Source organism: Ananas comosus, linkage group 2 (genome assembly GCF_001540865.1).
Source record: "Ananas comosus cultivar F153 linkage group 2, ASM154086v1, whole genome shotgun sequence".
In the NCBI taxonomy this organism is placed as follows: Eukaryota; Viridiplantae; Streptophyta; class Magnoliopsida; order Poales; family Bromeliaceae; genus Ananas; species Ananas comosus.
This window is the reverse complement of record NC_033622.1, coordinates 16,563,566-16,581,630: the sequence shown is the minus strand read 5'-3', so window position 1 is coordinate 16,581,630 and position 18,065 is coordinate 16,563,566. Positions and strand designations below refer to the sequence as shown.

General features: G+C 36.5%; 4 protein-coding genes and 1 long non-coding RNA gene across 6 annotated transcripts; 1 reads left to right on the top strand and 4 right to left on the bottom strand.

Moving 5' to 3' along the window:
- On the bottom strand, positions 357–1,479 carry LOC109706934 (enolase-phosphatase E1-like). The gene is made up of 2 exons (XM_020227957.1): positions 1,321–1,479; positions 357–1,063 (listed from the first exon to the last, which is right to left on the bottom strand). Exons 1-2 carry the CDS (start codon positions 1,333–1,335, stop codon positions 581–583), a joined length of 498 nt encoding a protein of 165 aa, XP_020083546.1. The 5' UTR covers positions 1,336–1,479; the 3' UTR covers positions 357–580.
- Positions 4,262–5,592, top strand: LOC109706755. 2 transcript variants are annotated; one of them, XM_020227726.1, is made up of 5 exons: positions 4,262–4,622; positions 4,724–4,829; positions 4,905–4,986; positions 5,073–5,124; positions 5,361–5,592. In XM_020227726.1, exons 1-5 carry the CDS (start codon positions 4,311–4,313, stop codon positions 5,502–5,504), a joined length of 696 nt encoding a protein of 231 aa, XP_020083315.1. In that variant the 5' UTR covers positions 4,262–4,310; the 3' UTR covers positions 5,505–5,592. The 2 variants fall into 2 exon arrangements, with proteins under 2 accessions (XP_020083315.1, XP_020083316.1); XM_020227727.1 differs by having other exon boundaries at positions 5,073–5,185.
- On the bottom strand, positions 5,820–9,931 carry LOC109706754 (upstream activation factor subunit spp27-like). The gene is made up of 6 exons (XM_020227725.1): positions 9,687–9,931; positions 8,302–8,413; positions 8,019–8,190; positions 7,480–7,679; positions 6,748–6,878; positions 5,820–6,257 (listed from the first exon to the last, which is right to left on the bottom strand). Exons 1-5 carry the CDS (start codon positions 9,776–9,778, stop codon positions 6,756–6,758), a joined length of 699 nt encoding a protein of 232 aa, XP_020083314.1. The 5' UTR covers positions 9,779–9,931; the 3' UTR covers positions 5,820–6,257; positions 6,748–6,755.
- On the bottom strand, positions 9,933–10,318 carry LOC109728253 (the record flags this gene model as incomplete). The annotated part of the gene is made up of 1 exon (XM_020258626.1): positions 9,933–10,318. A coding segment is annotated over exon 1 (309 nt), but the record flags the coding sequence as incomplete, so codon positions are not given.
- On the bottom strand, positions 14,428–15,019 carry LOC109706785. Its single transcript, XR_002215316.1, has 2 exons — positions 14,844–15,019; positions 14,428–14,706 (listed from the first exon to the last, which is right to left on the bottom strand). It is a non-coding gene; the product is annotated as an uncharacterized LOC109706785 (long non-coding RNA).

Sequence of the window (18,065 nt, the reverse complement as noted above, 5' to 3'; positions counted from 1 at the left end):
CTCTCTCTCTCTCTCTCTCTATATATATACCTTTTTTTCCTTTATAGATTTTAATCACATCCATAGTTCTTATGGAAGTTTATAATATATCCAATTTGCTTTTGATAGTTTTAGATTAATTCTCAGTGAAGAAATTATAAATAATCTTTTAGCATCTGTATGACTCTGTTATCTATATACACATCACTTATTTTTCTAATTTGAGCGGTGATTATGGACACATTTGGGTTTAAACTGCGCAGGAACATGTGTGGACTTCGCCCAGCCCTCATACTCAAATAGAGATTTTCTTCTTTTTCTTTTTGTTTTGTTTTTTTAAGAATATAGAGAGATTATTTACTAGCACAAAAGCATTATTATAATATAAAATTCTAGAGATTTATTAAGTAGCACAGACACATTAATACAAAAGCTCTAAATTAAAGCCCCACACCAGATAATAAAAACCAACGAAAAAACTAGGCCCAAAAAGGCCCAACATTTATTCTCTGAGCCCGTCCCCTCTCACACTAACTGTAGCACACGCCCATTAATTAATTAATTAATAATAAAACTCAAAAACTCATTCACACGAGATCATCTACTCACTCTTCTCAGCTGCTTCTTCCTGTACTTCCTCAGCCGCTGCCACCTCCTCTTTCTTCTCCTCCACCTCAGCAGGCGCAGCGGGCGCCACGTCATCTGCCACGTGGATCTCCTCCGCCACTTCAGCTGCCACCTGGCTCTCCTCCGCCACGTCAGCAGCAGCGGCCTCTTCTTTCCTGTCCTCTGTTGCTTCCTCTTTTACGACTGGTTGATCGGCCTCTGCATCTGCATCTGCATCTTTAGTCTCAATTACCTCCTCAGCAACAACAGTAGAGATCTCTTCTGCTGCCTCCTCCTTAGTCTCTTCGGCCTCCACGGGCGGCGGTGGGGCCGCTTCTTCTTCTTTCGGAGCCGCCTCCTCGGCCTTGGCCTCCGCCTCCGCCTCCGCCGCCACTACCTCTTTCGGAGGTTCTTCGGCCGCAATCGGTTGCTTCTCTACCTTCTCCTCCGCGAGCAACACATCAGTCACCGATTGGACCTGCAACAAGATATACAGTTTTCGGATCATCATATCATCACATCGATCACATCCTCTAAGAGCTCATTTGATGGATGATCCTTTGTTCGAGTTGAGCTACTACTCAAAATTCTAAATGAGAGTTACTGTTTTCGCAGCTGAAAAAGCTACAAACTTTTAATTAATTTGTCAAGTTCTACTCTACATATATATCAGCAAGCGAAAAAAAAAAAAAAGAAAAAAAAGAAGAAATCAATGGAGCTAATTGATTGAGCTACCTCAGCTGTGGCCATGGTGATCAAAGGCCTAAAGTAGTGCACTAATTAATTAATTAAAAGGCCTATAGTAGTAGTAGTGTTGTGAGGGCCAATTAAAGAAGGTGTAGTAGTGAGGGAATGTTGTGAGTGGGGGATGGTATATATAGAGGACTTGAGGGCTAGAATGGTAATAAAAGAGAAATAAAGTAAAATAGTATTAATTATAGGAATGTGTGACCGACCGTCCCTAAAGCAAATGATAAAGAATTTGGTGGTTGGTATCCGAGATCCAAGTTCGAATCATAGTTGATTTATATTTTCAGCTAAATTTATTTCTAAATAAAATAAAAGAAGCGGGTAACGTACTATCTACTCGAAAAAAAATTATAGGAATGTGTGCATGGTAATTAATATTGATGAGGAATCTCGGAATAGCTAGAGTTAGCATTATCTCATGCATGTATGTATGTCCCTGACACCGAGAGACATAGGCCATGGTGTAAAGGATGGAGGAGGATGACAATGTTTATTAGTACATGGGATGGAGCTGAGGAAAAGCCAAACGAGCTGAGGAAAAGCCAATCTCACAGTTCACGCACCACCCCACATTGCCCAAAAGTTATACAACTTTTAATCTTTAATTTGGTACCCTTTTTTTCATATTGAAAAAAAGGTAAAAATTGGGGGAAAAAAAACTTTTATACTTTATGTGAGTTGTAAGGATGTGTTGTGCTTTGTGCAGTAGGTTTTGTAGGAGTACAATTGATGATTTCTCATGCACGTTCTTGCTAGCTAAGTCCTTGGATATAATTATGTTCTTTATTTTCTTCTTCAGAGAGGGTACTAGAAATTAATATTATTAATTGTTTAGTTAATTAAGCTCGTAGCAAAGCAAATATATTTTAGCCTATTAGATAAGACATTTTAATTGTACATTTGCTCAAGATGTTGGTTGGGCTGATGAGATCTCTATGTAATTAACCAAAAAAAACATGGCGTGGCAGGTTACAAGGCACATGTATATATGTACGTATGTGTACTAAACAAAAAAATAATGACGGTGAATAATCGGTAAGAACAGCGTATGAAAAGGTATATATGTATTTGTATATAAATAGCTTCAGCAGGAGACAATGTACATGCAACATACTTTATATGATAGCTAGCTTGTTTTTTACCGTATTAGTATTTAATTGCTATTACTAGGTTGTAAACAATTTAAAAACGATACATATATAATTGGAATAAGAAGATCGATCTTTTACTTGCTTATTTCTCTAAGTTGAACAAAAATGGAATAAATGCAGTATACGACAGATAATTAAATTATTCAGATCAGATTATAAACAAGGAATTACATTCAATGAATTATTCCTTTTCTACGAGTTGTTGTGGAAATTTCTTAATATATCTAAAACGCTGGGCATGGAAAAAGGTCACGTCACATGGTCGAGCCACTTTTTCTCCTTATCGCCTTGTGTATAAATGTTTTCACTTTCCAGTTAATCAATGCGCGTCTTTTTCTTCGTGTTTCTCAACCGGGCCATAATTTCTGACTCGGACCAAAGGCCCAACATTTTAGATTAGATTGGACTCGGACATGAACTGATTTGATGCAACATTTTGCAATGGGCGGTGCTGGCTCGGCGTGGGCCCCGCATCCGAGTAGCGTCCGCGACCCGGAAGGGCAGATGACGTGGCGGTATCTCTTGGGCGGTGGGAGTGGGCCCCGCAAACGGCCGCCCCGAGGTACTCCGCTCCTTGGTCGGACGTGCCACGTGGCAAATTATTTCGGCGTGATGAGTCATGACACGGACGTGTGCGCACCCTCCACGTCGATCCACGTCACAATGAGTAATTAGGGTGCTTAATTTTACTTTTCTTTTTTTTTTCCCTATATCGAAATTTGAGAGTGTGACTACTTATTTAACTCTCTGAAAAAACGGTGACCGGGGGGATCGTTAGTTGAAACATCTAATTCTTCGAAAAGCAACTTTTAGCCCTTGTTTGGTTAGGGGTTAAGGGGTGGAATAATCTCTTAACCCTTATTTTATTCCCAAACACTTGAAAAAATAGGTGGGGTTAGCTAACCCCACCTAACCCCACCTCAAATAAATTATCCCGGGTTAGCTAACCCCACCTAACCCCACCAAACTCCAACCAAACACTATTTTCTATTCATAATAACTCACTATCTTTCTTATCACACTTACTCCAACCAATCATTATCCTTCTTTATCAATCATTATCTTCTTATCCCACCTACCCAACCAAACACTATTTTTCATTATTCTAGACTAACTCCAACCTCCAACCAACACAAAAAAACTTTAACCCACTTTAACCCTGAACTTAACTCTATCCCTGGAATAGCTACTTTTTCCTTAATCCCGAACCAAACGGAGGCTTAAAAAAGTGACGAGCATTAATTAATTAATTAATTTAGGCTGCATTGAATCTACATTCGATAATACGACGAGTTGATTGCAGTTATATGAACTAATACATAAATTTTACCATCCTATCGAGAAGTGATCAAAATGATAAAATTCTTCGGTATGTAGCGTACTATTCTGAATTTGAATTTCGTTGTGACTCAAATAAAAGCATTTAATGCGACTCGGTCCGCCTGCTCAATGCTGTTTGATCTGACTTCATCATTTTGGTTCAAACCTGAACACAAACCGAACTTAAAATATCGATGAAATTTCATTTATGAACTATATAAACAAAACAGATAATGGGCCAAATTACATGTATCTTATTTGTAGCCCAAAACTTAGGCCCATGTTATGTGTTTGTGGGTTAAGGGATTCTAAGAAGATTGGGAGAGGATCCTTAGCTTGAATACCCTGCATGAGGGAGCATTGCTTTCACCTCATACTATCCTTTACTTGTCTTAAAAATGGCATAACTACTTCAATTCCATTCTCCCTAACTATATTACAATTTATGCTTCGCCCTCGCTAAGAACACATCTTTAAACAGATAAAAAATCTCTATTCGAAAACATGCCCTCCCTCCTCTCCACCAATGTGCATTTCTATGTGTGCTCCAACCTACACAAGAACCACTTAGGCCATCATCAGATAGTAGGAACTAAATGCTTTCGCCCCAAGAAGAGCGATCGACGACATGTACGGCGATGCGTTAAAGCTTCGTGGGGATTAGGAGATGATGATTTGCGAACCTTAAAGCGGATCATACGACTCCAATCCGCCATTAGGAATAGAAGCGTCAAAGATTTTGTCGAATTGATCGCCGACGAATGCAAGTACATTTGTGCTTCTCTCCCTGCGTTCCACCTCTCGCAATTAGGCAAGGTGAGAGTACAGAGCCCCGCACCGCAACTTCTATGGCAATAAATCCATGTTGAGTTGTTCTAGTAGCAATAATAAGTTGTGTGTGATGGGTTTCATTGTAGAAAGTGTTTGAGTTTTTGCTGCTTATGATGATGCGGAGCGATTTGATGTTTGTGATCAAACCGTCGGCTGATCACGGCGTAGATGTCGGTGTTAGAATGGTCGCAGGTTTGTATAAACTAAATAGTCGCGTAAAATACACCTTAGGAGATTGACGACGACATACAACTCTTTTGTTTGCAGCATGGAGTGAGGACAACTTGCCTATCGGATTTGGCTTAAACGTCTACACATCTCACGTCTACGATGGGGTGGTGTTTATTAAGTAAGCACGGTAATTAATGTTTCAAATGCATTAAAGATCACAACACTAATTTCTTGTAACTATGCTACTACGTATGCGAATTGCAGGAAAGCAAATACTGTTTTGGAGCCGTTGCTGCGTCTAAAAGAACTTCCATCAGTAAGCATCAGGGGACCCCTTAAAGGCCAAAAGCAAAGTGTACAAAATGAGAAAAACTAGAGTAATGTTGATAGTAAAGAGAGATTATTTACAACTTACTTTTTATACTTTGTGGATGAACAGAATTTACTATTTGGCGGTGATGCTATTATAAATCCAATTGATAAAAAGGTAAATGTGAAAAAGTAATTAGTGGCTCTTTTTCTTTTTTCTTTTTTCTTTTTATCTCTCTGCAGAAATTGGAGGAAATCCTACTGTCGTTGATTGGTAAGATGGTGCCTGAGGATATGCTTGAAGGGAAGAGGAAGGAGATTTTTATGTACTGTTTCCTTGGTCTCGTTGTCATGGCGATATCCTACGTGTTGCTGAAAGGCACATAGATTCTTTCAGGAATCTTTCAGATTTTATTGTAGACTTGTATAGAATGTTTTTTATTTAAATAACAAGTTCATAAGCATTCTCCCTTAAGCTTCTAATTCCTCGTTTAGTTTCATACATCATTTTAATAACTCTAAACAAAATGAAACGCTGCAGATAGATCAACAACCCTTTGACGATCACCAGATTGTTCAACAACACTACCCATAAGGACTACGACAAAAGCATATAAAATCCTGCTGCTTTTCTCAAAAGTATCAAGATCAAATCTGAATGCGCGAATACAAATAACGATGAATAATCACAAGTTGACACCAGGTCGCAACATTTTCGAAACTGTATTATAGGTTAGCAGAACATTGTATTGCTGCAGTACAAAAGCTTAAATGCTTTTTAACCCTGTTATCTCACATTGAACAATTGCATCATATAAACTTGAAAATAGTTACCCAGTCGGCGAGTTTGGTAACATTTTTTCTTTTGCCTTTTCCGCATTTAGCTTTGCTTTCAAATCACACAGAAAATAGATGCAAATTTTCCAATATGACTAAGATTAAAAACTATATCACTTGATGAAAGACTATGACAACAACTATCATCACTATTAAAGATCAAACTACAGTGAAGTAAACGAGCTTTGTCGAGCATAATTAAGATACAAGCAATTTAAACACATCTGAGCAAAATGGTTTTTTTTTGTTTCATCGGTATCTGCTATAGTGTTAGACCAACTAGATGCCAGTGAAAACATTCACCTGCACGAAAAAAAAAAAACAAGTTCCCAACGTTAAATTTGTTCTAGTAGCGGACATATCAGACATTTAAATTAAAAGTAAATGCATCACGCACGGGAAACATAAATAATAATAAAAAAATGCACCAGATTAACTAATAAGAAATTTTAGGAAAACATATGAAAAGTTTTATAGTTATATAATCATTATTATTTGGATGAAATAACACAGTGAGAAGCAGGGCGTGTAAAACGACTCCACAGGAGATCTGCTCTTCTAATGGAATTATTTGTAGATAGAGTAACAATTTTTTTAATAATTAAAATCCCCCCAGCATCTCACACATCAGAAGCAAGAGCATCAAAATGGAGCTGCTTTTTCTAGGGCGTTGAAGCTCATTTTATCTTTCATCAGCATGGACTTAAGAGTTGCTTCGTTTGTAAAATAAGGCGGGTGACTATCTGCCAAAAGTAGACCCTAATAAGATAGTTGCTAGCCAACCAGTACCAACCTGCGTGGTTAGGATGGCTTAAAGAGATGGCGCGATAACATCTCTGAAACACCCAATGCAGAAATGCTTTCACATCCAAAGAGCTGTTGAAGTTTAGCGTCACACAGAATCACCGTCGAATTCATGGGATCCTAAAAAGAGGTAACACAAAAAACAAAGTTAGAATGAAGAACATACAGAAGAGAATGTGCAGATAATCCCTGTACATTTGCATAAGCCAAAACTTTTCTCCGCGAACAAGCTAGAAACCTGCTTCGCATTTCGTTAATGCGCATTTCCTGACTATTTTTACAACACCTAACCCCACCAACTCAACAACAAAAATTTTTTAAAAAAATAATAAAAAGGACTCTTTGCAGAGCACGGTGGAAAGGAAAATGGGCTGCCTAGTCAATGTAATCATGACCACCTCCCTCCCTTTCTCTATCTATTGCAGCAGGTTAGATAAATTGCTGATCCTTTCCATGTAAGGGCTCTTTCTTTAACAAAACATTTAACTAATCTCACTCATGTTCTTACCATTTCTGAATAATATAAGAGAACAATGACAAATTCGAATAGTAACGCTAGGAGAACATGACCAAATTTACATGCAAGAGCCTACAAAGTTCAGAGTGCACACAGAAATCTACTCTTTTCACTTCTTCACATTTCAAAGGATAGGGGTGGAGATGGGGCTGGGGCTGGGGAGAGGTGTGGAAGAATAGCAAGTGAAACACAAGCTGTACTAACCTCCAGTCGGTTGCTCTTAATATAGTCCCAAACACGCCTCAAAGCATCGGACTGAAGCATTGCCCTTTCTCCAGTACCAAAAAACTTCGCCAGAGCATCAGAAATAGCAACAGGATATTGATCGGCATTAGCTTCAGCAGAAGAAACAAGTTCCGTGGCTGGAGCAGTCTTTAACTTTTTAGAATCTGAACCTGAATCTTCTGCACGAATTAAAGCACGTATAAGATTCCTGAGATAGCTACATATAATGCTACGAAATTATCTATCCATGTACATACCCTAACAAAAGTTTATCTCTCAAGTACATATGCTTGTACTGTAAATAATCATTTGTAATACGAAACCAACAGCCCCAATGAATTCCATGACTCCCAGGCTTAAAATTAAGGTGTTTTTGCATGAAAATGCATTTCCAATGGGTACATCTTGAAATCTGCAATTCATATTGGTATATGATTTTGCAGGGTTATATATGTGAACACCCCCCAACCCCCTCCTCTCTCCCCCATCTTCCCTAGACAGCAGGGGAGATGGCTTACTTGTAGACTCAAGAGGTATTATATGCTTTGCTAGCAACTTGTTCATCTTGAACATGTCAGTGCAATCAGTCTCAAACACAAGGCGCAATTCATCGTTGCAGATGATCTTCCTCTTATTGCTCGGATCTTGCAAGTTATTTTTGCGAATATATGCCCATAACTGCTTCACAATCTGCAATATTAGGATATGCCCCTTTAGTACGCCTAAATATGCAAAGTATGTTTAGGAAAAAAAGAATAATAAGAAAAAGTCAAAATTGTTTAAATGGTCAGAAAAAGGAACCTCAGTCCTAGCCATGGTTGGCTCACCAACAATAGCCTGCAATTCAGGTGAGACGCCACAAACTTTACTTAAGCCCCCAGGTCCACCTCTTCGTTTAACTCCGGTAGGTGCACTGGTGCATAAAAGTAAAACGCAGTGAGCATCTTATTTAATGCATAAGCAAGATAAAGGACATAATTTAAGTTGCAAGGTTCAGAATAAAGTTGCATGGAAGAACAAGGATTTATATTTGCATCGATATGATAACTAAATGAAGACAAACAAATAAAAGAAAGAGAAAACACGGTAAGTCATATAATTTCCGATAGTGGACAGCCTTTTCTCCTTTTTTTTTTCATTTTTTCAGGTTAACAAAGGCATAACGATGGCAAAAATATTGTATCTCCGATATATTACGTGATAACATAAATTCTTATAATATGGATAAAACAAGGTAATGAGGCATCTCCCTTGTATTATGAACAGGAATGAACCTTTCCAAGTCAATGGATTATATAGGATCGGTTATGGATTTTATGATCTGTCCCATGGGCTTTCTACTCCGCTTGGAGTTTTTCCACATAAATTTCATGGTGTGTTGGCTTCATTTTCTGCATTTATTTTTATCGCATCGAGTTGTTTAGTTTTACTATTTACACCTATTCACCGACCTATAGATGTGTTTTTACCTTTTAGATCTTTGGGTCGTCAACTCTTACAGGATCCTAGAATGTGGCTGCATTACAATCGTTACTCAGCATATGATGGACAAACTCATCTCTATGTTTCACGTGTATTTGTTAAAAGAACATATAATTCCCCGAAAGACCTTCCAGAGAAACCATCATAATATGTTTCACGTGTAATTTGTCAAAAAACAAAAGACATATAATTCCCCGAAAGGCCTTCCAGAGGAACCATTATAACAATTATCATAATGTCATATTGCAAGGACTAAGGAGCCCGAATTTATCTTCTAACTACAAACACCCAGGGATGGATCCTTACATAACATATCCACTCAAACAACACAACCCTCATCTGGTAGCAAGCTTGTTCCTTTCGTTGCCAATACAGTTTCCCCTCCTACATGAAAGCTTCCAAAAAACAATCCAAGGATCTATGTGGGTGATCCACCTAAATTTACGCAATGACAAACTAATCTCAAGAATCGGAAGAAGCAAAATAATAGAACTACAAGAATAAAACTTTTTCTTTTTTTGTCTACCAATTCATTCCAGTTTTTTTGGCATTCCATCTCTCATTTGCTCACCCATGTATCTCCGAAATTCAAAATGCTCACACAATTCAGACCATTTAAAAAAAAGAAAAAAAAAACAAAATTTACAGGAGACGCCAAAACCCTAATTTCAAGAAAGAGGACGATGGAGTCGAAAAGGAGGCACCTTTCTTTAGGCGCAGGCGCCGTGGGCCTCGGGGAGGTGACCGCCGGCGCCGGCGCCGCCGTAGCGGGGGTGGCCTGCTGGTGCTGCTGCATCTGCTGCTGCTGCTGCTGCTGCTGTGGCGGGGGCGTCGCGACTGGCGCCGGCGACGAGTATCGGAAGGAGAGGTCATGGTGGTGGGGGAGGTGCGCGTAGGGCGACGACGAGGGCAACGCCGCCGCCGAGCCGCGTGCGGCGCTGGCGGCGGCGGCGGCCGGAGGCGGGCGGAGGGGGGAATGGGTGGTGGGAGAACTTGTGGGGGAAGTGGTGGGGGTGGTGGAATTGGGGGGCGAGGGCAAAATGGTCTTTTGGGGGGCGGAGGAGGAGGTCGATCTGGTCGCGTATGAACGCGGCCTTGTGGGAGAGGTCGAGCCCGAGCTTGGCCTCCAGCTGGCGCACCACGCCGTTAACTGTGACGGTGGTGGCTGGCGCCGCGGCGGCGGCGGCGGCGGAGGAGCTAACGGCGGTCTGACGGAGCAGCGACTCCACACAGCTCGCTATCTCCTGGTCCGACACCATCTCCCCCTCTCTCTCTCCGCCCAACCCCCAATTTAAACCCTAGCTCCCTCCCCCCGCCCCCCAAAAAAAAATTAAAAAAAAATATATTAAAATTAAAATTAAAAATCAAACCTTTTGNAATTTTCTCTCTGGGCATCTCTCCTCTCTCTTTCTCTGTCTTCTCCGCCCCCCGCCTCTCTCTCTCTCTCTCTCTCTCTCTCTCTCTCTCTCTCTTTATCCTCTCTCTCTCTCTCTCTCTCTCCTCCCTCGCCCCTTCCAGGTTTTCACTTTAATAATAATAGGCAAATTGACGGAAATGGCCCTGAGGAATGTGCCGAATTACACGGGAGGGGCATTTCGCGTACGTTAGCGAAAATTTACTCCCTGCACCACGTGCATTTCTAAAACCGCGCACCGCACTCTCTGAGCCCTCCGTTCCATCTCAAACTTCCGTATCCACCGTCCGTTATAAGATAAGGTGATTAAAATCGCTCCCGATTCAAGGCACGGGGATGAGTGAGTGATCAACGGCGTACGACTGATGCACGTGGTGCAGGTACTTCTACTGTGTGGTACACGTACCGCCTCAGGGTGGTCGGGATCAGCTTACTCGCAGTGAGGTTACCCCCCTGTACGCAGTGTCCATATTATTCTGGAACACTCAACGAGTATATCTTTTGAAATAATCCCTCAACTTTTCCTTTTTAATTTATGTTTTAGAAATAGAAACGCTTAAACTTTTGATTTTTGTTTTTAAAAAAAAAAATTAAGAGATTCTAGTTTGTTAGTATAAAACTTTTATTCAAGTTAACAGCTCTATTAGCTACGAACTATTAATTATTATTCTAATTAATTACTAATTCAAAGAACGAAAAAAATTAAATAAAATAAGTGGTTCGTTTTAATTTTCCTATAACTGAGAGGGTCTTTTGTTCTTTTTTCTTAAAACCTCTATTTTGCATCGTTGGAATGTTCTTGTTTTGGTTAGTTGAGCTGGAAATTGGTCGTCTAAAAGGTTAGATCAGACTCGGTTGATAAATAGACCGAATATTCGGGATCAAAGTTGGCAACATGTTAGTTGATAACTTAAATTGGTTTTCCAAATACCTTCAACAATATATATATATATATATATATAGAGAGAGAGAGAGAGAGAGAGAGAGAGAGAGAGAATTGTGTTCCTACACTTTTAAAAATATCAAGGCACTGGTACCTGTAGGTTTTCGGTCCTTAAATTAAAGAATGTACAGTTTTGTTGTTAAATAATATGATCTAACGGATAAAAATAATTAAATGAATAAATTTAATGACGAAAAATTTACAAGTACCAAGCACATAAGCACCATAACCGAATTATATATATAGAGAGAGAGAGAGAAAGTTGGGCTGGAACGCTATCGGTAGCTAACAGGCTCCGTTGTCACCCATTTATTTTCGATGATAAAGCTTCCAAATCAACGATCAATACTGCTGAACATGATCTATATCATGCGAAATATCTAAAAACTAAATTTCATGCTTTTTCGATATTGTTCACTTGTCCATGAAGTGGACACAAAAATGAACTACTGAGAATGAATATTTTTTAAAAAGTGATGATAGTAATTATGTAATCAAGATCGAGAGTATAGATTTTGTTCTAAATAATTTATAACATTTTCTAACCAAAATTCAATTTATTTGGATATCTTTACACTGTTAAATGAGAAAACGCCTCAAATCGATCATTAAAATTATAAATTTTGAAACCCTTTAATCATTAGGTCAATAATATCGAAAAAATTTGAAATTTGATTTGTAGATGCTTCAAGTGATATAGATCATATTCAACGGTGCCGATTGTTGATTTGGGGGCTCCATCATCGAAAACAAAAGGCTGGCAACGAAAGTGTAGTTCTAGAATAGTTAAGCATATTAGGACTAGAGTAGCTTTAGGATAGATGACTTCTTGAAAATTTGGGGCATCATAGTTGGTATCAGAGTCGATCACCAACCGAAAGTGTGGGATAAGTCTTAGCTAAGCCATGATTAATATGTAGCGATCAAAGTACAGCTTTGGCTCCCCACAAGGTCTGCTAAAAACTAAGGTGCTTGTAAGCGTGTTTAAGTTTAATGAGGACATCAGAACTTAAAAGGATGAGGAATATATCACTCTCAGTATTTAAAATAATTCCATATATAAGATAGATATAATTGGCTCGGTTGTAACATTTTGAAATGTGATTAGATCTAAAAGGTAAGAGGGTTGAGATTAAGACAATTAAACATGCTAGGACTAGAGTAATCATGTGATGAGCAAACTTCCTAAGAAGCCATGCATCACAAATTTGTTTATATTTTAGAAATAAAAAATAGTTAGATAAAAATATAAAATAATTAAATTTGAAATTTGAAATCTCGAATACCAACTATTAAATTTTTAGCTAACGCCGCTAAGCAAAGCAGATAATATCTTTGACAATTTTACTAGAGATAGCAATAATAATAAAAATAATAAAAGAAAAGAATTAATAAGAGTAAATAGTATTTATTCTGCTTCTTTTTTCATAATTAAGGCGGTGGCCTTTATTAAGGTGGAAGCCGCGCATATTTGCACTATTCATTAGCAATGATGTCTATAATAATCATAATAATGATGATAATAATAAGAACCATTTGTGACTGTTATGATTCCAACTTAGCATTGAAAGAAGAATAATTTCATATAGCTTTCTATAAACATATCAAATAATAAATATATTCTTATAAAATTTCAAATTTCAAATTTATCCATTCAAAATCCAGCAATATTTATATTTATCCCCTGGTTTGTTACGGTTAGTTTACTGTTTTTTTTTTAACATAATATAAGTAAAATATCATTTTTGTCATCACAAATACGTCACTCTAAAAGTTCCAACTATTAGAGTTGCACAAAAATATTCTTCCAAAAAATTTCAATGGTCACATTCTTTCTCTATAAAAACTAACCCAATTCATCGTTGTTGCAACCTTTTATCTAGCTCTTTTCTCACTCAATTTTTTTTCTTTATCTATCTAATACTGATTCACCTGCCTGCAACAGCATAGCTACAAGCATTATGGATGATTGGGGACGGAGAAGCCTAGTTATGGATTCGAAGCTAGCACGAAGGAGATGAAGGAAAATGGAGAGGAAGGAGATAAGTTTCCATTGCTAAACTTTTGATTACGAGATGAATGAATATTATCAACGGGGTAAAAATATTAATTTACCTCACTCATTAACTAAAGTTATGTATTTTACTTATATTTAACCATATTTTTTTAAGGGACACTAATAGTAGGGAGTATATTTGAAGCCGCTATGACTTTTTAAGGAATAATTCTGAAAACTTGAACTCTGTCTGCTATTCGATATATTTAGAGGGAGCCGTATGAAATTTTTCCAAAAAAATAGTACTTTAAAAAATTGTTAATTATGCTTAATATACTTGTCGGGCCTGGGTAGTAGGGTAGCGTCGTTCTATTGACAAAATGACAAGCTTTTGTTGGGCCCACAAAGTTGAAAATATAAGTTTTGTTAAATAAGAAGTTCGTTGGGCCCATACAGGCCTATAACCCAACATTGGGCCTTGTGGACCGGCCCAAAAACACTGGCTTGTAAGTTATAGGCTTCGTCTAGTTCGGATATAAATAAGAATTAGTTGTTCCAGAGATAGGCATAAGATGAGGTATAAGATGAGTATAGAGTAATTTTGTATTTGGTTAAGTATTGGCCAGATATAAGCAAAACAGTGTTTGGTTGGAGTGAGTGAAATAAAAAGTATAGTGGATTGTTATAAATAAGTAAAACAGTGTTTGGTTGGAGTCAGTGGAATAAAAAGGATAGTGGATTATTATAAATAAAAAATAATGATATTGTTCTCTTTATTATATTTGAATTAAAATTTTCAATTCCAAATTTAAAAAGTAAATAGGAGTGGGAATAGCTATTCCCGGAATAATCTGTTAAGGGGTTATCTCACCCCTTATACCCCAACCAAACAAGAACTTTAGAGAATCCTCGAAGGTAAATTAAATTCTACAATACTATTTTTATTTTAGAGATCAAATTAAATTTTACATGATTTTTTTGATAACAAAACATACAAATTTTGACAGTAGCATTCTTTCACTTTTCTTTTCCAAGGCGAAGAATTATTTCAGAGCTAACTGATAATAATAAGAATTAAAAAAAGTGCCAAACATTACATTAAATCACATATAATTTGAGTATTAAAATTAAAGCGTTAGCGTGAGACTAAACAGAGCCTTCATCTTTTCTATTTAAGATATGAACGCAACATCACATGTGGTAGTGAACTATGAACATCATATTGCACGAACTACCGCAATTCTCAATGAACACAACTGCATCTACATTTCATCATGCATCTCTTACAGTCCGCCAGATGCGGCTTTCCGCCTTTTTGTACGTCACACATCCTCGCGCACTTCCCCTGAGACTCGCCGTTCCACAAGCAGCCTGCAACGCATCGGAGGATCGGTTGGCACCCCAAGCACGTAAAACTGAACTGATTTAGGATGCAACTCTTACACCTCTTATCTTCTCTAGCGTAAGAAGTAGCGGGCTTCATACTAATAAAAAAAACCAAGACTAACATGATCAACATGACGCATGCAGAGGAATTGAGCTTAACCGGGTGTCTTTTTCCTACCATAATTTAGGGATCTCTTTGATTTGTAACCCTAATTTGGTAGCTTTGAGTACATGCCTACATGGCGGTGGCCTCTTTAGCTAGCATTTATACTACCGAGTCACTCACAAGAGTACTATTTATTCCTTTATTTCCATCTCTAGCTATATGAAATTTGTTTGGACCTGATCCACGACACCAGCTACGAATTGCAATGCGAATCCGCCATTTTTATATACCTTTTATTGGTACATGAAATTCAAATTTGAATGTCACTTCACACGCAGGAAAAAACAGCATATGTAGTTCTTTTGATAAGAGGGATGGAATAAGATAATGAGTTGGTCTACAATTGATGTGGTGGACCAGGTCTAGAGAATGGTGGGATCGAAGGGGTGGTTGGTAAATTTTAATCGATTTTCTCGAGGGTGATAACGTTATCTTTCATCGTATGTTGTAATTCGCCCTTCCCAATGCGTTATAAATCGTGCAATTTAATATTCGTAGGTAGTTGGTAGAAAAAGAACCTTCTCGAGAGGTGATAATTTAAAGCTTGGGTTTTGGTCGAGCCAAGCAAAGTTTTCGAATTATATAAATATATTAGTTTTTATACTTTATGTTTTTATTTTTTAAAAGTTTATTTTACCTTTTTAAAATTTAAAATTATAGTACTTAATTAATTCCCTACTACTATTATTATGTCGCCACTATTTCATACATAAATTATATGATACAATTAGGTAATTAAATATATATACTCATTTTATTCCTAAAAATGATGAAAAAAATTAGTAAAAATTATGGATTCTCTTTTATAAAGCTATCTAATTTTAAAAGTACAAAAAAATTATGTATATTTCTTAAAATATAATGAGTATTTCAATAAGTTTTCAGATGTATTGCATAACTTATGTACGAAAATGTGACGAAATTGTAAGAGTGCTACAAACTCTAAATTTCAACGCCACAAAATATTTTACATTAATTGACTATGCAATGTATAATTTTTTTATCACCTATAATCGTCTCCCTTTTTTTTTCTTTGTTTTTGAGATAAAGATAGCAAACTATTTACTTCGTTTTTTTTTTAAATAAATAAAACCAATTAGAAATATAAGATAACTAAATGTTAAATTTGAAATATTAGACTCTTAGCTAACTTCGATAATTACGATTGATCGTCATATCATATTTCAATGCAAAGTAATTCGGCCGTAATCAAAACTGCAATGTAGCTCCAAATATAATGGATTGACGATACAGCTATATGAATCTGTAAATCTAAAATGATTTATCAGTTATTTAAGCTTGATTTGAAATGGCTTAATACAGTATACAAAGATGTGCAAGACCCTTTTTTTTTTTTTTTTCCCCATGAATAGAATACTTTAGAACCCACCAATTGCATTGGTGGCCCTATTTCTCTCTTTATTTCTTAGTCGACAATTGAGAAACGGTAAACATCTCTCTCTCTCTACATTTTAGAAGAAAACAACAAAACTACTTTTAAATACCATCCAACCAATTAACTATTCTAAGGGTGCATATATATTTTTTTTAGGTCACACTTTATTAATTATGATTTGGATGTTTGGACAGCAAAGCTTGTGGAGGATCCTCTTCCTCCAAAGCCAACGATTATCTCTCTTTCCACCTGCGTGATGGGTTGCACAATAACATCTTAAAATGAGAACAAGAAAAAGCTAATTAATTAACCAATAATATTTATATTTAATATTTAATTTCCTACCGACACAAAAGCCACAGTATCTTATTCTCAACAGGTACTTTATTAAAGCCCCATAAATAATTGATTGTACAAAAAAAAAACTCGGTGGAAGCGCAATCTTAACTAATTTTCGGATTAGATGTCACGTATATTGCTGATTTTGAATTGCTCTCAGTAATTTTATGCATATTATATCGGGATCGTGTTATTGTGTGGTGTCGGTGGATTGCAATCTTAACTAACTTTTCAATTTAACCAGTGAGTAGGTCAAAGAAACAATTTCTTTTTTTAAAAAAAAAAAATTATATCTCACGAGCAATTAATTAGGCTTTTTGAATTAGGGGGCACTTACGTGGAACATCTCAACCTAATTAACAATTGTGGTGCACATCAATTCCCATCATCTTTAATTAATGCCACATCAATTAAAGCATAATGTTGATGTATTTTACATTATGTTATGTGTTTTAATCGATTAAATCTGATGCTGATTCGTAAAGCTCAAATTAGCATTTCTATGCGTATCACAACTCATTTACATGTATATGGAAATTTGTTTGGTGTGATGATTAGTGGTATGAGTTTCACAGTTATTGCAATCATTATTGAAGTGTTTGGTGGATGATTATAGAATTAGCTACAGCTCAAAGATTAGAAGGGTTTGAACATGTTTAATTCAACAAACAACAATATATTATTATTGACGAACTAAAAGCTAGTATTATTATGACTAATATTTACGCAGCAATAAGCTTAATAAAATTTACGCTGTACATATGTCTCTTTCTATTGTATTAGCACTTAAAAATTGTGTAATACCCTGAGAAGAGATCATTTATGATCTGTCACATTGTTCAAAGTTGTGGAGTTAATTAGGCCACCAAGGTTTTAAATGCGACGTTTAAAAATATATATATAATAACTTGAATGCTCATTAGATTAATTAGACTCTTGAATATATCCATCCACTCTGTTTTTGTCTCTGCAGTTTGGTTTTACTTGAAAATAAAAACTAAAAAAAAAAAAAAAAAAATCTGGGTGAGTAGGAATTGTTTGTATCTTCAAGAAGTGGTGGTCCCAAATGTTATTTCTTGTCCATTCTTTCAAGGTTTCATCACGTGTTCCTCACAAAAAGCAATCTAGGGAAAATCTTTTACTTTTTATTAAAGAAATTCATTAATTGCTTGGAAGCATTTCCATAGATCATCATTCAAGAAATAAATTTGATTATATATATATATATATATATATTTTAAAATATTTAATATGTATAGAACTTATATGAACTATAGTTCATTTGATCCGACTATCTAATCGTTCATAATTTTAATTTTAGTATTCAATCTTTTTAATTTTTTGATTTAAATAATTCAACAACTTTTAGAATACAAGATTTAAGTTAATTGTTTATTTTAATAAATTTATTGTTACGTACGTAAATTAAATAAAATGTATTAA